Raw genomic sequence first — 20220 nt, forward strand, 5'->3', positions numbered from 1 at the left:
AGAAGCAGCTCATTTGCATTTAAAGCCACAGGCTACAAAATAAGCTACACTGTACTCAAGACACTAAAGAGGGCAAATTCTGGAGGCTATAATAAATGATCTGATGGGTATTTTGTGCTGAAACTTTACAAACACATACTAGAGACACCAAAGGCGTATCTTACATCTTGTAAAAGGGGTAAAATAGGTGCCATTTTAAAACTTGAACAGCTTAAAATGGGTTAATTATTACAATAGGTTTAAAAATGCGACTTTTTATTCGGGATGCACTTACAAGCAAAAGGCAAGGGAGTCACATAAATTGTCTTTATTGAAAAGCAAACATCTATACAACTGAAACTTACACTATTTTAATTTAAGTCAGTTTCATGGGATCTAAAAACAATGACAAAAAGGAAAAAAAAAAAAGAAAAATTTTCATATTGATGGATGACTGCCCCAACCCCTGCAGTTATTTTGTTTTCGGACACATGGAACATCAACGGAATCTCCTAGATGATGTCATAAAACAGCCTATAGATGAGCCTTGAACACTGTGTGTGAATGAGATTCAAAACCAGGAGGGCTGAAAGAGGGAATGTCCCTCACAATGATTTGCAGGACAAATTTGAGGCACAAAAGACAACCCAGGCATCATTTGATAATCTCTCAGTGTTTGCTCTTTTTGGATTTTTTGTGCGAGCGATGGGGTGATCGTGACCGCGATCTGGATTTCTTTGAGGCTTTTTTGGGCGTTCTTGATCTGGATCTGCGCGACCTCTTGGGGGTTCTTGGAGGTGAAGGAGATCTGAAATCACATTTAAAAACAAGACATTAGGTTGAGTGTAACGAGGTATATGCACAGCTAGTGTTTTTCAGCCAATGATGACTATTTTCCATTTTATAAGGCTCCATTTACAGCATCGATGTTGTAATTTCATTCAAATACATTTAGTTAAATAGACTTAAGCATTCATTTAGTTGATCAAGCATTAAATGAGATGAAAGACTGTGTAATCGCTAGCACCATCAGGATCAGCAGACGAGCGCAGAAACTTCATTAAAAATACTGGGGTAAAATGAAATCATATTTTAAAGACCTGACGGGGGAAAATTTAATGCAATGCTTCTAGTCCGGTCTGAGACCCACTTCATATCGTATATCTATCAGTCAGAGAAAATTTTTAAAGAAATCAGACCTGAAGTGTGGCAATTTTATATCAGAAAGACAGTTCACCGGAAGTGCTAAGGCTGGCTCGCTGAAATTAAAAGTCTGTGCATATAGCCCATTCCAAAACGATGCATGTACTGACTGAGACGGACCAACTCCAACTAAAAGAAATGAAGTTTACCTTTTAGATGACTTGCGGTTGCTTTCTCTTGGAGAGTCTTTATAAGCTGATCGTGAGCTGTCTCTTGTGTAGGATCTATCGGAGCGCTCTGATCGGGGCGAAGGTGATCTGCCCCGTCTGCTGCTGCTGCTTCGTGTCGGGCTGGGGGATGGACTGTGCCTCCGTTTCCTGGTGGTAGAGTGAAACAGCAATGAACGCACTGAAAAATGTCTCAGTTTCACAGGGGAAATATTTGAGATCTCCTCTTACTTTTCTTTTCTACCCGGTGTGGATTCATCTTTGTCTTTCTCTTTGTGGAACACGTCCGATTTCTCTTTGTCTTTTCTCTCCTTTTCTTTTTCTTTCTCTTTGTCTTTCTCCGTCTCTTTCTCCTTCTCCTGAACAATGTGCAAAAACAATGCTTTAAAATAGGGATGCTCCAATCAGGACTTTTGCAGCCAATCCAGAGTACTGATTCTTTGTCATGATGATCGGCCGATATAGTGAACCGATTCTAATGCTTCAAGATTTATAATGCATTGAGCACATTTTCCCTAAGTATGATACTTAAGTGGACATCTTGCTTTAGCTAAGAAAATAAATAAAGGCCGCTGCATGTAATCAGGGCTTGACATTAATACCCGCCAAATGCGGGTAGATTTCAGCGGTGGGGGTAAAAGAGACATTCCCACTAGACACTTTGGCTGGTAAAAATAATTTTTCTGCATAATAATTCTTAAAAGCAGGGTTTGACAATAAGGATGGTCCAATATGCATGCACAGGCGATCTTAAAATTAAGAAGCAACAGGAATGACAAAAATAATTGCGTTTGCAACTTCGCGCAAGCAATAGAAAGCAGGTGAATACCGAATCACTCGTGCTAACAGCTGAGGTGATGTGTGCGACTGTTTAAAACGCGTGCGCGCTCCCATTTCCTTGCGTGAAGCAACTGTGTCTAGAAACACAACTGATGTGACCGGTTCTCCTTCAATTAGAATAGACCACTCATGTCCAAACTCGGTCCTGGAGCGCCTTGCAAAGTTTAGTTCCAACCCCAATCAGACACACTTGGGCTAGCTAATTAAGCTATTACTAGGCTTTCTAGAAACATCCTTGCAGGTGTGTTGAGGCAAGTTGGAGCTAGAATCTGCAGGACACCGGCCCTCCAGGACCGAGTTTGGACACCCCTGGACTAGACAAAAAGGGATGAACATGCACCCACAGTCTTGCTGCTTTCAAGAGTTCCAGATTTGTCTTTTTGTAAGCAGCACCGGTTGCTTTCGCTTTAACCATTCTTTGAACAGATTATTTAAAGGTCTAACATCTACCGTGTGTGTGTGTGTGATCATCCTTTCATTATAACACGGTATGTTTCTTACCAGCTTTCTCAAGCGCTAATATTGTTTAATCATCATTTTTTACAAAACCATTGCTTTAATGGGAGATTAACTCCCCATTTATGTGTAGTTAAATGGTGATCTGGGACATTTAGCCAGGACAGATTATTGTGCATATGTTTTGTTAAATGAAAATATAGTATACAGATATATTTTGCCCGTTTTGATGCATTTAAAAAATGTGGCTAAGAAATACTTGTTTATGTTTGATGTGGTCAGAGATAAATTTAGTAAATCCTTCATTTTGAGCTCTGAAAATGTGAAATAAAAACTAATTGTAATACTATGAAACCATGACCCATTTGCTCATGATCATTGAGCAAGCTCATACACGACACACAAAAAGTTAAATTAATGAGGAGGCATGTGTAGATAACGCAAAATCTAAATCAAGCAATTTTAGCATGTCAAAGTCATATTTATGTGTATAAAATACATTTTCCCAACAATAAAAGTGTGGCTAGTGAAAATGGCAAGTGGCTAGTATTGTTGGAAAAATACTAGCCACAGTGGCTGGTGATCAAAAAAGTTAATGTCAAGCCCTGCATATAATACATCAAACACATCTCTTAACCATTTACCATGGACAGCTTTACAGAAAATAACATAACACTGATATAAAAATCGGTAAGAAAAAAAAAAAAAAAAATCACAAACAATGAAATTTGGAAACATTGCAAATGAAGAAGAAATGAACATGTCTCAATCAAAAAAAAAAAAAGCTTAGAGCACATTTTTGATGCATAAGTCAAAATGCACACATATAAATCAATTACTTTACTGAAAGGAAATATGCCTATAAACTACCGTTTATTGCAACAAGTATATTACAAGTTATATTAGTAACTATTTATAACAAAAATAGACTAATAAAATAATTGTGCCAATAGACTGTATAAACATGACGCAAGCTCATTTGCTCATGCCCCCACACATCATTTACCTTCTCATGTGTTATGGCTGCTGTATAGCATAATCAAAATATACAGGAGCACACAAGCATCTTTCTCTGCTTGTGACCTCATAAAAAAACCCTGCGATCGGTTCATGAGGTCAGCCAGATTGATAAGTACCGATTTAGTCATTACATGTGATTATCAGCCGATATCGATCTTCAGTCAATCAATCGCAGCATCCACAGTTTAAAAACAAACCAACATACACTAAACAAAATGTCAAACAGGAAAGCTGATACTAACCCGCTGTAGTAACTTATCCCGGTAAAGCTCTACTTGCTCCTGAATGCTCTGTCCAGATTTTTTGGGCCGTTTTCCAGATTCAAGCTCATCTTGAAACTTCATGACTTTAAGCTGTAATACAAAGGAAACTGATTATGATCCCCAAACAGATTAAAGATTGTACTGCAGTATGTTTAATGCATCAAGGATTTTAATGTACCTCAATTTCACGTAGTTTGGCACGCTTCTCCTCGCTCGTCTCAGAAAACTTTGCAGACTTTAAATCATACTCTTCTCTAACAGGATTACTGTAGGACTGCTGGTCCGCAGCACTGGAGCTCTTGTGGGAGTTTTTGCCCTCTGCTTCACTTTTTGTGCTATGATAAGAAAGTGACAATAAATTAGCTAAAAACAACAAAAGTTCTTTATGATGCACAAACAAGATTTTTGTAGCTGATACAACTTACAAGTTTTATCCTATTTGATAAGTGAAGAGCATAAATCTGTTGTACAATGATCGTTTTCATAGGTCTTTAATCTTCTCTGATTGATAGCAGTTAGATATCAAAGCTTGTTTTAGCTCACAGTTTTAGCTTTAGCTTGCTGTCTAATGTGCAATATATTTTTTTATAAGCAAGTGTAATTAAAGGTTCAGTGGGAGTTGAATTATTAGTAGCCTGTTCTCATTTACTCCTTTTTCATATTTGGTTTGCATCATTGCAGTGGCTTGTTCTCAGATTCTAGTTGTATGACAGGATATTAATTAAGAACATTATGATGCAATTTGTGAATATTTCATTGTTTTTTGAGACCTAATAACAAAGGCCGCATTTACACTGCACTGTTCAAGTGACTCAATTCCGATTTTTTTTCTCCCATGTGGCACAGATCGATATGGCCCATGTACGTGTAAGCAGGAACAAATCACATGGATTCTGATGTAGTCAAATCAGATTCAGGCCTTGTTCATATGTGGAAATAGATCTAATAATAATCAGATCTGTGTTCCTGTGTCTGCAGTGTAAGCAGGTAGATCGGATTTTCACCTGTCAATGCGAGTCGTGCGTCATTAAAAACCATAGCGAATGACGTCAAGTCTGACCCTTTAATTTCAGAACAGACTTCAGTAGAGTCCCAAACCATAAATCTTACACACAAGGACTTAAACAGCTTTTATATTGTCATATGGCACAGGTATTTAAGCGAGAGAGCGCAATGTCCGCCACGTAACCAGTATAAAACTAGTGCACAGCTACATCACGTGCATAAATCATGCCATTAACATTACATTAAGACGCCTAAAGGTTTAAAAAAGCCTATATATCAAAATAATCTTTCTGTCTCAAACTATAGTAAAACAGCTTGTCAAAAGCTGTGAAAAGATTACCTACAGGAATAGAGAAAAGAGCACTCTTTAATTATCAGCTGTTAGTCAGCGTTGTCTTTTTTTTCTGGTCATTTTTAAAAGATGATGTAAGCAGGCCATCAAAAAAATCGAATACAGTAACAAAATTGGAATTGAGCATCAAGATCTGCAGTATAAATACAGCCAAATTTATGTCCATTTGGTACATAAGACAGAGTATCTCTAACAAAAACCAACAATTACAGTTCCCACACCTCAGTCACTTTGCAATTTTGTGATTACTACACAGATAACTACAATGTTAAAAGGACATCTGCCTTTTTCAAGCTTAGTAAAACTTACCTTGATTTACTTTTCTCAGATTCTTCTGGCAGATCAAAGATTTCCCATTTTGACGTGGTTACAGCTACAAATAAAGAAAGAAGGGAAACACATTTATAATGTGTATTCCAGGAGAAAATGAAAGATTAAACAATGTGATAAGCGTCATTTGGACTAACCTTGAGCCTCCAAAGCAGCACCATCCACTGCCTCCCATTTTGATGGGGCAACCTTAAAACCTGGTTTTTGATCCACTGAATAAAAACAACAAAAATAACATTTGTCCAAGCAATATTTTGCAATAAATGAACACTCTGCCTTTCTTTTACGCTCCATGTTTTTCATGCTTTCGATTGATTTTAGAAATGCAGATTAAAATAAATTTTAATGAAACCTCAGAAATTTCTGTCTACATTTTAAGTTTATATAACTAAAACTTGAAATTTTCAAAAAGGCATCATAAAAAGTGGTCAAATTCAAGTCTAGAAAATTCACTTAATATGATTTACAGATGCAAGTAGGCTAAAACACGTGTTTACCTCTGAACAATGATTGACACACTTAGAGCACATACTTTTGAGGCTAAAATGAGGTTTGTTCTAGCTCCTGAATCAAAAAGGCTATAATTTACATTAGATTTTATACTGAAAATGCATAACAATACCAGTTTGCCACAGAGACTGAAAAACAGATATTTTGGACTTTATTAAAATACCTTAAGGGGTTAGTTTACCCAAAAATGAATTACTCAATATTAAATAAATAAATGCTGTTATTATGTAAACCACCCTTATGTTGTTCCAAACCCCTGAGACCTTCGTTTGCCTTTGGAATACAAATAAAGATATTTTAGATTAAATCCTTAATATACAGCAATGATGGTCCAGGATTGTTTTAAGTCCAGAAAAATGCCAAAAACATCCTCAAAACAGACCACATGTGTCCAGTGGTTCAATTGGAATATTATCAAGCTAAGTGAATGCAAATGGGCTGCATATGGGCTGTTTGGAAGAAGGATATTTTCTGGATTTTGAACAAGTCAGAAGTGTTTGAGTCTATGGAGGATGATAGAGCTCTCAAATTTAATCTAAAATATCTTAATTTGTGTTCTGAAGATGAACAACAGTCTCAGGGGATTGGAAGAAAATGAGGCAGAGTCAATAATATACAGTTGAAGTCAGAATTATTAGCCCCCGTTTAAATTATTATTATTGTTATTATTATTATTAGTTTTTTATATTTCCAAAATGTTTAACAGAGAAAGGAAATTTTCACAGTATGTCTGATAATATTTTGTCTTCAGTAGAAAGTCTTATTTCTTTTATTTCAGCTAGAATAAAAGCAGTTATTAATTTTATTAATATTAAACTCCATTGACCAAGGTCAAATTTATTAGCCCCTTTAAGCTAACTTTTTTCCCGACTGTCTACAGAACAAACCATCGTTATACAATAGCTTGCCTAATTACCCTAACCTGCCTAATTAACCTAGTTAAATCTTAAAATGTCACTTTAAGCTGTATAGAACTCTCATGAAAAATATCTAGTCAAACATTATTTACTGTCATCATGGCAAATATAAAACAAAACAGTTATTAGAAATGAGTTATAAAAACTATTATGTTTAGAAATGAGTAGAAAAAAATCCTCTCTCCGTTAAACGGAAAATAGGGAAAAAATAATAAACAGGGGGCTAATAATTCACGGACGCTAATAATTCTGACTTTAACTGTAACTAAAATTTTTGGGCAAACAAACCCTAATACATTTTAGTGGGCTGAACTATCCTTTTAAGTGTACTCTGTAGTAGTAAAAGTAATAATAAAAAGAAGAATAAAAGATTTGGCCAGGAAATGTCAGCATTCTTACAAGGAACTCCATCCAGATCATCATCTGCTCCTTTAATGGGCATTCCATCCAGGTCATCCATCGATGCACCATCAATTGGGGCTCCATCGATGGGCATCCCATCAACGTCATCCAAAGGAGCACCATCTAACTCCTCCTCCACAATCGGAGCACCATCAATGTCCTCCACCTTTTCTGGTAGCTAAGCAAAAATGCAATAACCACTTAATCATTGAGCACATGTTAGATGAGACAAGATAGCTTTCTTAAACTCTAGAAATGATAATTCAATCTAACCTCTGGCACAAGCTCTTCAGGCTCCTTTTCAGGATCAAGACTGACCAGTCCTAAGAAAATGTTCTGAAGTTTGATCAGAAATGGATCAGGATAAACTGCCCATTCTTCCCACGCACGGAAACAGGACATTACTCGTTGCTGTAAAGACAGAAATCAAAATTAAGAAATTTCCAGACAGTTTAAAGTGTAGACGAAAAGTGTGTTAAATTTAAGAGACAGACCGCTTACCTTAAAATTTTCTGATTGTAAATGGCCCTGTATTGTCTTATAAGTAGCATTTAGGTCAGAAAATATCTGACATAGTTTTGTTTCAAAGCTGTAAAGGAAAGAAGACAAAAAACATTGAATAAACAGACAAGAACAAGTAACTTAAATTGACACTTAAATATACTTACAATTTTCTGTAATAGGAGGCATTAGTAACTTTTGCAGATGAGTTATAAAGCACATCCGACACCAAATATAGCCTTGCAATCTGAGGGAGGACAGAAATGCAGATGTAAACAAAAGTTCCGCAATGCAAGCAAAAATCTATTAATGTTAATTCTGCAGCATAAGGGTGACCTTCTTTGGCAGAGGGGTTTTGAGTATGGACAGAGACTCTGCGATGCACTCCACTATCTCCTCAGCCGCATCAGCATGAGTGAGGCAGAAAAACATCCCGCCTGCAATGTCACTCTTCCTCGGCGTGAGACCCCGAAGCAGCTCCTCTAATTTATCCCTTTCCCTGCAGCAGATTAGAATATAAGGTACACATGATCAACTACATGACAGCATCATACTAGAATTCGTAGGGTTCCCAGGGGTCATGGCATTTCTGCCATATCCTGGAATTTTAAAAGGTCTATTACACACATAGAATTTAAAGGAATTTTGATATATATATATTTTTTGTCCAAATCATAGAACGAGAGACATATATATTAGAGATATTTTGTTAGTGGCTATAAATTGGTTTTCATTTATACAATCGTTTCTTTTTTTTTCTTTTTTTTTTTCAAAATTTGATCAAAATGTCTGTTCCATTTTATTCTTTTCACACTAAACAACCAGTAGTCCCTTAAATAAAATGCAACCCTTAATGCCAGGATAATGTGAATTTTAAGAGCTTTGTCTTTGACCACATCAAAAACTGGGTGTTAAAAAGTAGAAAAAAATATATAAATGTAATGTTTATAAAACCAATACCGTGCTATCAAATATGGGAGAGAAAGCACTTCACAGCCACACAACCAGTACTAACAATTTAACTTGTTTAACTTGATAATTTTTTAAGGTAAATTATCAATTGTTGTTCTCAATAGATGGCTATTAAAATGATATTTCAAGCTAAAACCATTTTAACATTATATAATTATATGAACATTATTTTAATATTTTATTATTGATATACATGCACAACAGCGGCCTGTTTTCCATTCATTAGATCTAATAGAAATTTAGCTATGTAGTCAGTAAAGGTAGGAATTTGATATCTGGTATAAAGTGGGATCCCTGAATTCAGTATTTACAAATAATCAACCAAGACAGATTTTGATGCACAGACATACTCGTCCTTCAAGGAACCCTTCTTGCAGATTTCTTCGTCGTCGTCATCCTCGTGCTCCTCATCTTCAGGAGTGCCGTGCAAATATGGGTTGAGAGGAGGCGGTCGCCAAAGAGATCCGTTCTTAAACATCCTAAAGTCTTCTGTTTTCCATTTTGTTGGAGATTCTCCCTATGAGTAGATTATGTTGAAATTGTACAACTGGATACATTTTGATACATTTTTGACAGAAGATCAAAAAGAAATGAGACTAACCTGTAAAATGGTGTACAACTTCCAGCGATAATAGACATGTGCTGGACTTTGATTTTCAAATAAAAACCTGTTGAATTCACACAAACGCATTTAGAAAACAGACTAGACAACTGTGCAAAATATACAGTGAGGCCCATTTCAGACTAGACATCAGAGTATAAAAACTTTTTATTAACCCTCTTATTGACCAAAAATGCCAATTTCAACTGTAGGGGGAATTGTTGATTGATTTCGTTAGGGTTGATTTCGTTAGTTTAAAAATATATATTAAAATGACCCCAACATTAGGCCTGTCACGATATTTATTTTTTATTGTATGATAAGATTGCGATAAACATTATTGTCATTTTAAGACCATTTAAAGCCACTGATTATAAAATGCCAGAATACCAATATAATAGCATCATAAAGCAAGTACACTCTTTCAAAGAATACATAATATTTTATTTTCAAGAATATTTCATTTCATTATGGGGTATATGCCGAGCTAGTGTGTTTCCCATACTGATAAACCTCTGGTGACCTGTTATTGTAAGTTTTTTTTTTTCCATTTTATACGGTTTCTTTTACAGCATCAATGTTGTAACGTAATTCAAATATAATCCGTTAAACAGACTTCGGCATTCATTTGGTTTCTCAAGCATAAAACAAGGCAAAAAGCCGTTTACTCGCACATGCCCGTCAGAATCGGCAGGCTAATGCAGAAGCTCCATTAAAATTAATGGGGTAAAATAAATGCTCATATTATAAAGTTCTGGTGGGAAAAATGTAATTTAATGCAGTGCTTCTTGTACAATCTGAGACCCACTTTATATCTGATATCCCTCAGCCAGTGATTTGATATTTGTCACTGATTTTTAAAGAAAATAAACCTTAAATGTGCCGAGTCTGCATTGGCATACAATTCACCGGAAACGATTAACCCAGGTTACTGGCAAATTAAAAGTCCTATTAGCATGCTTCGGCATATACCATATTGTCGTTTTAACAATTATGAGGCACTGGCATCAGAATGTGCAATCGTAATATCCTAAACTAAAAAAAAGTTAATAAAATAAAAGCGCAAGGTAGAAAGTAACAGGCTGTGAGATCTGCTACCATATCTATTTTCACTTGTGGGACACCCACACGAAAATATAATATAGTCATTTATATTAAATAAAATACTACAGTGATTTCTTTATCCATACTGACACTGTTGAGATAGAGAGGCTGTGCAGCTAAAATGTTGCTAGAATAGTTTTTTATATTGCAAATGTTGAAATCACCAAAAATGATTGAGGTCATGCCCATGTGTTGTGCGATAAGTCGATATATTGATCATTGTGACAGGTCTACCCATAATTAAATGGGGGGGGGGGGAAAAAGAGCTATTTTAATATTTTCATGAAGGCTTTACATACAGACTTCAAAGTAGGATACAAAGATAATCTTAAGGGTCAATTTTGACCAACCAGATATAAAACCATTTATACACCACCACACTCCAGCACACACAAATAATCTGCTGTTTTGACCTTTATGAATACTGTCTTGCTAAAACCTTTGCATGAATATGCAGGTACATTTAACAATCGAAAATATAAACTACTTTACTTTAAATAATGAAAGGTGCCCACTGATTAAATAGTGATGAAATACTGCACATTAATGAGGGAAAATCTTATTCACAGTTTTTATTCACACAAACAGTTTGTGATTTCTTCATGCAAAATGAATTTGGGGATTAAAATGACATTTCTGGTGTTTTATTTTAGAGGTTTAGTGAAGGAAGGTCATGTTTGATTCTTTGACAAATGGAAGATCCAGACCACAAGATTAGATCAATCATGTAGAAACAGTGGCACAGACCACAGTCCAATTTTTGCTGTGATTTTTTGATGCTAACTCTCTTCTGACATGTCATTCCCTCCAGAATCACTCAAATCAGGCTCACCTGTAGAGTGGATTGTTGATTTCTCTGTTCATGATCATAGCTTCAAACATAGGGCCCTCACGCACCACAAACTCGATCATTCGGTGGATGAGAGAGAGCAAATTCCTACGAGAAAAACACAGTTAAAGCGAAACAGATTCAGCGCCATCACCAGCCACACCTAAACCACTACTATATATGACATTTGATGAAATGCAACATTCTTGCACTTACTATGAGCCATAAAGATGTTTGAGCTTTTAAGATTTAAAACTGACTGCCAGTTATGACAGCTTGTAACAATCAAATCATTTAAATCCTCTCTATATACACACACATGTGAGTCTCAGCCATAGCATTCTGCCCTCATAAGTTAAAACTGATTGTGCTACTAACTGTGAGGCCGAGTGTTAAGTGAACTTTCTTGCTTTTTTTCACAATAGACAAGTGTGAATGGAAAGGGACAAAATCATGTAAGCTCTTCTAGTTAAGGGATGGGGACAACAACTGGCTTCCTGACTGGCTCGTGAAGTGGCCGATAAAAATCAACAGATGATGTTTTTCAAAATGTACTGAAACACAGATCACAAGTATTGGAGCCGATCATACCAATGTCAGGCAATCATTCTGTATACTTTCCCCAATCCATCCTGTGACGCTTTTCTGGTCCCTCGCTGCTGCAGACAGTTCAACTTGTGCTGCTCACCAAGGCCAATGTCAAAGGTCACTTAGACTATGGGGATCAGGCGTCGCTTTTGTGCCCTGCTACTAGGGCAGCTGAAGTGAGCAATAGCCAGAGGACTGGATTTTGTGTAACTGACACTAGATGATTGTGTAGTGTTTAGCTTCTACGTTAGGAGTGGTGTAATGCATCAGATCTGATGTAGTGTGGTCAATAAAAACTCTCTTGGAAACTAGTGTGGAACAATCTGTAAAGCATGCTGTAACATTGACATCTAAAATAATTCCTTGTAAAAGTAGAATTTGGTACTATAGAAAAATAAAACCTCAAAAGTTTATGTAACATTTCACCTAATCAAAGCAGAAAACTATTGTGTAATCTTAAAATCTTCATGAAAACTAATACCAGCATTGATTTAAAATAAAATCTTTTCAAATAAGAAGTCTTAAGGCTGACTTATACTTTCGCCTGGCGTTGAGATTCTCCACTGAATGAGCGTGCACCTCACAAAACGGATGAGGCTTTTATACTTAACGCATTCGCTGATGAGATATTTTTTAAAATGACAGAGGCAAGGAAACCCTCCGAAAAACCAGACAGATGAATAGAAGAGTAATAAGTTTCCTGAACTATGTCATATTTTTAATATAATTCAACTTCTTTAACTATTTTTTATCAATCATTTTAATGATTATAAAGATTTTTATAACCGTTCAAAATTTCTACCAATTTAAGTTTATTAAAATAATAAACAACATAACATAGGTTGCTTTTTTATTATGGCAATAATAAAAGCAAAAAAAGCATACTTACTAAAAAAATACTGAGGGTTTTTTAGATTTAGCCCACTCCACAATTCACACATTACTGTCTGGCTAGGTTGTGTCCTCTACTTACATGCTAAAAGCCAATAATGGCCCAACATTCCTGACCATTAAAAACAAAGCCCCAAAAATAGAACATCAGTATATTATAAACCGATAGGTTCAATTGGCCATCTGGTTACCCCTATTATCAGGCATGGATGGATAATAAAGATGTCTGTACAGGTGTACCTGTTTCAGACAAAATCTCTTCAAAGCGATTTATATTAAACTCAAAATAATAGCAGCGCCACGCGAACTGTTCACTCAAGTCACCATACGCATTTAAGCAAACTAACCGATGCGTAGAGTATAAACCAGGCTTTTTTTTTTAAATCTAGCCCCAATTTTTTTGTCTACCAAATCATTAATTTACATAACTCCCTTTACTAATTTGAACGTCATTACCCGAGCAGTGTGATGTAATGTCTTAAATAAATAAAAACAATGAATGTATGTGTTTTGTATTGTTAGTAGCTGTACATGATTTTCATGCAAGGCCTCAACTATTGCTCACTCAAAGCAGCTTCTGGTAGCATGGATACGGCCAATCGTTCAAACTACAGAGATGGGATAAGTTCTCTACATTTCATAAGAATTTGGAAAAAAAGAAAAACATGTACCTTTCTGTTGGGATAACCACTTTGACTATGGCTTGCGACAGAGTCTGGATATGAAGTCACATCAGATAATAAACATAGAATATATGTGAGTATTGTTAAAAAGAAACAGGCATAACACTAAATGCATCATAAACTCCTACAACAACAAACGTGTTCTACGGTGTCAGTTTTAAAACTTGACTGAACATTCCTTAGAGGAGCAAGAGGCAGTGAAATCATACATGGTCTGAATGATTTATAAAATACTAATATCTTAATTTTAACAGTATCAATGCCATTATAACTTGTATGTTTTGTGCAATGAATAATCTACACGAAAACACTTACCGGTAAAATCAGCATGGTACATTCATAATGTTTATAACTAATTCATTTTATAATTAACTACAATTGCACAATTCTATGGCCAAAATATATATACTTTTGATTAACATTAGATTTAAAATCTGCACCTTCTCCACACACACAAATACATGTAAGCAAACGTTCCTAAGAAAGTCTTTTTTTCCTAACTACACTCATGACCATTCTAAACAAAATCGTTTTGTCCCACATATGCCAAGTTACCTTCTCAAACTCCTCTTTGCACTTTGGAGGGGGAGGCATGGCTGCGTTGGGGTTCTTTAGCCTCTCTTTGGGCTGGGCATTGAAGGGCAGGCCAGAGGGTGGAGGCGGAAGGGTGTGCTCCATCATTGAAGGTGGAATGTATATTGGATGAGGAGGAATTGGTACACCTTTGCCCCATCCCAGTTTCATTTCAAAGTTCATTATCATTTTGCCTGAAACAGACACCATTTGCTAAATTAATTACTGGTTTCAAGAGACAAGAATGAGTAAAATATGCTAAATGACTTTAATACATAGAATTAACTGGTTGGTATGGATTGTTTATAAGTATATAGTAATATCAAGTTTTGCCATATCGTCCAGCCCTAATTTAAAAACAGTTTTTTAAAAGCACACATAAAAATTGCTGCAATTAAATTTATAATACCATATATATAACTAGAAACCAAAACTTTAAAGTGAATGGGGAAAAGAACTTGATTTAAATTAAATGTGTGAATGAAGCAGATTTATTCTTTATGTAGCAACTTCTTGACTCTGAAATCCTATTGCAGGATTTTTCAGAAATAATTTAAAAAAGTGCATTGGCATGCTGACAATACATAAACAAAAACACATGCCCTTAATTAAATCAAAACCACTGATCAACAACAAACAAACGCATTACATAGTTTACATCTTGTCATAGAAAAAAAATTTCAAACACTTGTTGCCCCAAAATAAAACTAACAGGCAAATAAAAGCACCAAACATCAGATGACTTGGCAAGTTGTTTTGGTTAACTACAGGCAGATTAGATCAAATATATTTACCATTTAAATGTTTAAGTGCACGTTCAGCGTCTCTCCTCGTCATGAAGGCTACAAAGCCACAGTTCCTTTCTCTGGCCCTCTCCTCATCAGTCCTAGGCCACATGATTTTCACACTGGCTAAGGGACCATACCGACCAAACTCCTGGCAGAGCATCTCCTCATTCATCTGGAATGGGAAAGAGTGTTTCAGCATTGCAAACTGGGTTTGAGAAAAAAGCTAACACAAGCATCTATAAAGAAAAAAAAAAGAACTTTACCTGAGGATTTATGTTGCCTAAATACAAATTTGTTGTTGTTGGATCTCCAACGTCATGTGAGCCAGGAGCAGAATCATCCAAGACTGAAATGCAAAATGACAACTCTAAAAAACAACTGATGTTTGACCCATCTCTTCTTCCATGATGGGATACATAAAAAGCAAAATGCTCATTGCATTACACAGTATATAAAACAAAATTACCACTGGACGGACGGTTTCTTCGTGAAGAACCATCCGCTAAAAGCAGAAGAAAAGCAGTGTGAATTTTGTTTCCTGACTATAAAAAGCGTATACGCTGCCGAGTTGTGGCAGCGGCCAAGACATGTGGAAGGGGCGAAAACTTGACTGGGTCTGACTCCACGAGTGAACACGGGGGGGAAACGGACTGCTTTGGTGGAGGAGAAAAAAAGAAAAGGAGAAAGAGAAAGAGAGAGAGAGAGAGAGAGAGAGAAAGACAGAGATAAAAAACATAACTTACAGGATCGCCTTCCTTCCGTTGTGGGAAGAGGCTCAAAACGACTGACTCGACCCTTCAACCTGTGACGTTCATCACGCTCCTCCTGTATCCTGAAAAACAAAAGATTGTTTAATAAGATGATCTTTATTTCAGCACATTAAACAGGCCTTTATAGTTCATTCGTCAAAAGCACTTACTGTTTGAGTTCTTCTTTGAAGAGCTCAAGGTTGCTCTTTTTCTTTTCTTTGTCTCCCTTTTTCGATGCCTAGTTAATGAAAAGAAAAGCTTTATAAGACAAAACAGATGCTTTAAAACAAGGTCATATGAAAATAAATCACTAAAGACTCACATTGCGTTTATCTATTGGTAAAAACTGTTGTGGGGTTTCCAAAGGTAAAAAACTTTTAGCTTCCACAATCCTTGATTTTGGTTTGTAAAGCTTTCCTTTCTTCTCATCGGCTGCCGCTTCCTCTGTAATAGAAACGTAACCGATATTAAGGCATTGACAATTATGAGGAATAAATATAATTTGAAAAAAACAATCAAACATATAACATCCCATCACTGTAGACTTTGACCCCAGATTAAACAAAAATCATCTTTTAGGTCACTACAGAAACATTCACATAATAATCCTACCTTTCGTAGCATTAGCAATCCCACCACGTACAAAAGTCTTCACTTTTCCTTCACCTCCCTCAAAGGCAGCAAGAAATTCCTCATAGATCTCCGCAGCTGCCCTTTCATCCTCCTGTGAAAACGTGTCAGAAGTTTATCAAACTGCTATAAGGTAAACTTGTGGAAAGTATGTGAGAATTATCGGGATGCAATGCTGCTTCTTTTGTCTATATGCAATATGACATGTCGTTTATCTGTGACTTTAAAAAAATGACAACTGACTATTAGGGCTGAGAAATATATTGAATAATCATAAATGTGCAAATCGGAATGGTTTACAGTAAACCAGTGATTTAATACAGGTATTTTGTATTAAATGCCTCCATTTCCAAGACACTATATCTTATTTACGACTTTAGACTTGGTATATCTGCAGTTTTACATTAATGTGTGTCTAAAACCAAACGGAGTTGACTTGCTGGTTTTCTTATCCAAAAATCTGTCATGATTTTAGTATGGATGCTAAAATATACCCAAGCAAACAATGTTAACAGCAATTATACTCTGCTTCAAGTGTTTTTGTTTTCGCAATTGTTCAAACTTGACGTTTTCAGGATGATACAACTATACTAGTAATATAGTTATGTTCATCTAAACATAAGTGTGGTGATGACATTAATATTTGTTAGTTTAAGTTGTTAAAATGTCTGCTTTGTTTTATGAAACAGCAGAGCATGCTTGGTCACTTTCAGAAGTTGTAGTGATGCTTTATTTTTACGTAAATAATATGAATGATATATAGGTTAGAACATTTAAAAATATATATATATTGCATATCACATTTCTTTATTATTGCAATATTAAGCAACCAAAAAATTTAGGTAAACCAAAATTGGTCATACGCAAAAAATAAGTTTTTCTTTTATTGTAAACCAACACCATGACGACTTCTAAAACACTAAAGCATGGCAAAAAAAACACACTATACCTTTCAATATTTCAACCAAACTAAACAAATATAAGAAGAAACATGAAGATCATCACTAGAAAACTTAAGACAAATTAAACTGTACTGAAATATAATTTGATAACTTGATACTTCAATGAAAGCGAATGGTTACAGAGAATAACAAGCCATTGACAAGTGCATGCTAACATTTTGACTGGTAAGACCTTACTGGATCTCTTTTTCTTACCTTCTTCTTGATTTCATCTTGCTCTTTTTTACTTAGTGTTCTTTTTGCAACTGCCATCTTGCCAATACTGAAAGCCTTTAACTTACTTTCCAATAAAGCCTGCATAAAAACATATAAACAATGGATTATATACTGACAGGCATAACATCACTTGTCTAAAGATACATCTTTAACTTCTAATCTTATAAAAAGAGATGTTAATACATTTCTATAGTGCCTAAAACAAAGGAAAAACAAGAAATTGTGAAAAGTATTTATTTAAGGGTTTGTTCAACCCTTGTGCACTGTTCAAAATGTACTACCCTTTGTTATGTTCGGTATAAAACGTCCATTGAACTAAACTGCAGTAAAAATGCATCAAAAAAAATATTTTTAAAAGTTTGCATAAATCTATTAATCAACCTCAGTCCTGCTCAAAACAACTTAATTGTTTTGAAAGTTACAGGATTTTAACTCTTTAAATGCCAAGTTCACAAATGAGGTCACTGATGAAAAAAAACACGCAAATTGCCGTATTTTCTATAAAAAAAAAATAATAAAAAAAGTAGTTGTGAGCTGGATAAACTTTTACCTTTTATTACAGTCTTGAACATGTGAACTATTAGTACTAACATTAGCTGGTTGGATTTTTATTTTTCCACCCTAATTTACCGTTGGTGGCTGTTTTTGCCACGTTGACTTCCATTATCACCAAATTTGATGGAGCATAAACACTTTGTTTTTATTTAAGCAATGTAGTTCAGAGATGCATATTTTGATTTTCTCAGACACATCAAGGTAAGTACAAACGTCACTAACACACACCTTATTTGCTGTTATACTCCATATAAAACCCATAAACTAAGCTTTTTTTTGCACAGGCCTATCTAAAGGGTTATTGGTGCCAAATGATGATCAACAGTAAAAATTACAAATAGTGTCTCTTCCTAACAGGGAAAACAACCAATAATCAAAAATGCATGATTATATGGTGTTATGGTTTTGTAATAAAAAAATGTGGTTATAATGTAAGTCAATAGGGCAAAAACAGTAAATTAGGAAAAAAAAATTAAAATCAATGAATCAAAGGCAATGTTGTTTTACATGTCCAAGAATTTGATAAAAGGGTTGAAAAAAGTCCACAATTACTTTTCATATTGAAAATACATCATTATGTGTGTTTCTTTCACCAAATCAGTGACATCATTTATGAATTTGGCAATTAAAGAGTTAAAAAAATGTAATATTCCAATCAATTTAGTAGTATTGATCAAGACTGTTGCTTAACAAATTTCGAAAGCATTTTAAAAAGACTTATCTAATGCATTTCTACAGCAGTTTAATTTATTGGATGTTTTCATCGCAAACATGACAAAAGCGTAGTCAATTTTCTGAAAATAAGTGTCAAAACAATATTTGTCACCAAACATCATTCTGCTAGCTGAAACAGAAAAACTTATGGCCAAATTAAGACTCAAAATCCCCCAACAGTACATAAGGGTTAACTTCTATGACCAGCCATCAAGATTGAAAACATTAATTTATCAGAGTATCAAAAAAAATATGAGCTGAATTGTCTTTTATGAGTACTGTTACGACTAAAAGTACAATATAAATGACAACAAAAACGTGTATTTACAGTATCTCAGGGTATTTGACACGTTCACGTGACTGGCAATATTGGTCACTATGTAGCGAAACTTGTTAACGTTAAGTTAGCTCTTCAAAGCAAAACTGACATCTTAGCACAAATGTAAACATGCAAATTCGCGAATTTGATATCCACACAGCATCAACAATTCTTATCTCCTATTTAACGATACATGTGTGTTCAAAACGTTCAGAAATCAATACAATACTGTAATCTTCATAAACACTACGTTCCGTGTTAGCATTGTCATCACACAATAAAAACACAGCAACTTCGTTCATGTTCTGTGTTGGCTTCAAACGTATAATAACAAAAAACAAGCTTAGTTAAGTGTAGCATATGTACCAAACATATTTTAGTATATTGCAGATCAAATCTGTGCACCGCCGGTGTCTAGCTAACAACACTGCTAGCGAGTTAGCATCACAACTGAGCTGCTTAATGGACCTTTCTCAAATGCCAGAAAAACACACGACTCAGTCAATCACATAATTATTGAGCGTTTCGTATCATAAACCAAAAATATCGATTTTAATATGCTAGAATAAAACGTAAAAGTGATAAAATACCTTAGAGTTGCCTTTCTGGGCCCCACCTGGCGTTTTGTCCGCCATTTTGCCCGACACTGTGAAAGCGCGTGAGGCGCGTTCTCTCTCTCTCTCTCTCTCTCTCTCTCTCTCTCTCTCTCTCTCTCTCTCTCACTCACTCACTCACTCACTCACATACACACACACACACACACACACACACACACACACACACACACACTAAAAAAAACAAGTCGATTTGACATCTATATCAGAAGCCGATCTTGTGTGTGACTTTAGTCCTCAAATCTGAGCACAGACTGTGTTGCACAAGACATTGAGTTTCAGAATGTATTTTTAAGGGATTGTTTTTGTGCATGCTTATGATACTGGTTTTAGCTTGTTCAAACTGGTGTTCAGCTGATTTTAACTTCTAGGTTAAGAAGACAATATACTGTATATGGGCAAGCCTACATCATTTTGCCACTGTTGCCAACCATTGTTGTGTTAAGTTCTAACTTGGATGCAGTAAGATACAGTTCTGCATAAAGCA

At 35.4% G+C, this 20220-nt stretch overlaps 1 protein-coding gene across 6 annotated transcripts; it reads right to left on the reverse strand.

The window, feature by feature from the left end:
• Positions 1-292: 292 nt before the first annotated feature.
• On the reverse strand, positions 293-19786 carry u2surp (U2 snRNP-associated SURP domain containing). 6 transcript variants are annotated; one of them, NM_001197074.1, is made up of 26 exons: positions 19710-19786; positions 17511-17609; positions 16336-16447; positions 16046-16167; positions 15894-15961; positions 15718-15806; positions 15441-15476; positions 15238-15320; positions 14981-15146; positions 14169-14380; positions 13602-13645; positions 11455-11559; positions 9519-9585; positions 9268-9434; positions 8282-8444; positions 8113-8192; positions 7946-8033; positions 7718-7855; positions 7442-7622; positions 5753-5827; positions 5595-5658; positions 4107-4263; positions 3908-4018; positions 1581-1708; positions 1332-1499; positions 293-787 (listed from the first exon to the last, which is right to left on the reverse strand). In NM_001197074.1, exons 1-26 carry the CDS (start codon positions 19752-19754, stop codon positions 649-651), a joined length of 2907 nt encoding a protein of 968 aa, NP_001184003.1. In that variant the 5' UTR covers positions 19755-19786; the 3' UTR covers positions 293-648. The 6 variants fall into 6 exon arrangements, 4 of the variants coding, with proteins under 4 accessions (NP_001184003.1, XP_005163458.1, XP_073776046.1 ...); XM_005163401.4 differs by lacking the exon at positions 15441-15476 and having other exon boundaries at positions 19710-19769; XM_073919945.1 differs by lacking the exon at positions 13602-13645 and having other exon boundaries at positions 19710-19769.
• Positions 19787-20220: the final 434 nt, after the last annotated feature.

Source organism: Danio rerio, chromosome 2 (genome assembly GCF_049306965.1).
Source record: "Danio rerio strain Tuebingen ecotype United States chromosome 2, GRCz12tu, whole genome shotgun sequence".
Taxonomy (NCBI): Eukaryota; Metazoa; Chordata; class Actinopteri; order Cypriniformes; family Danionidae; genus Danio; species Danio rerio.

What these genes read in the sequence shown, in the direction of transcription:
- u2surp (NM_001197074.1), bottom strand. Translation starts at nt 19,754, where the DNA reads ATGGCGGACAAAACGCCAGGTGGGGCCCAGAAAGGCAACTCTAAG. An exon ending in AGTTGTACACCATTTTACAG is followed by an intron (nt 9,435 to 9,518) that starts GTTAGTCTCATT and finishes ATCTACTCATAG; the next exon opens with GGAGAATCTCCAACAAAATG. An exon ending in GCCTCCTATTACAGAAAATT is followed by an intron (nt 8,034 to 8,112) that starts GTAAGTATATTT and finishes TTTCCTTTACAG; the next exon opens with CTTTGAAACAAAACTATGTC.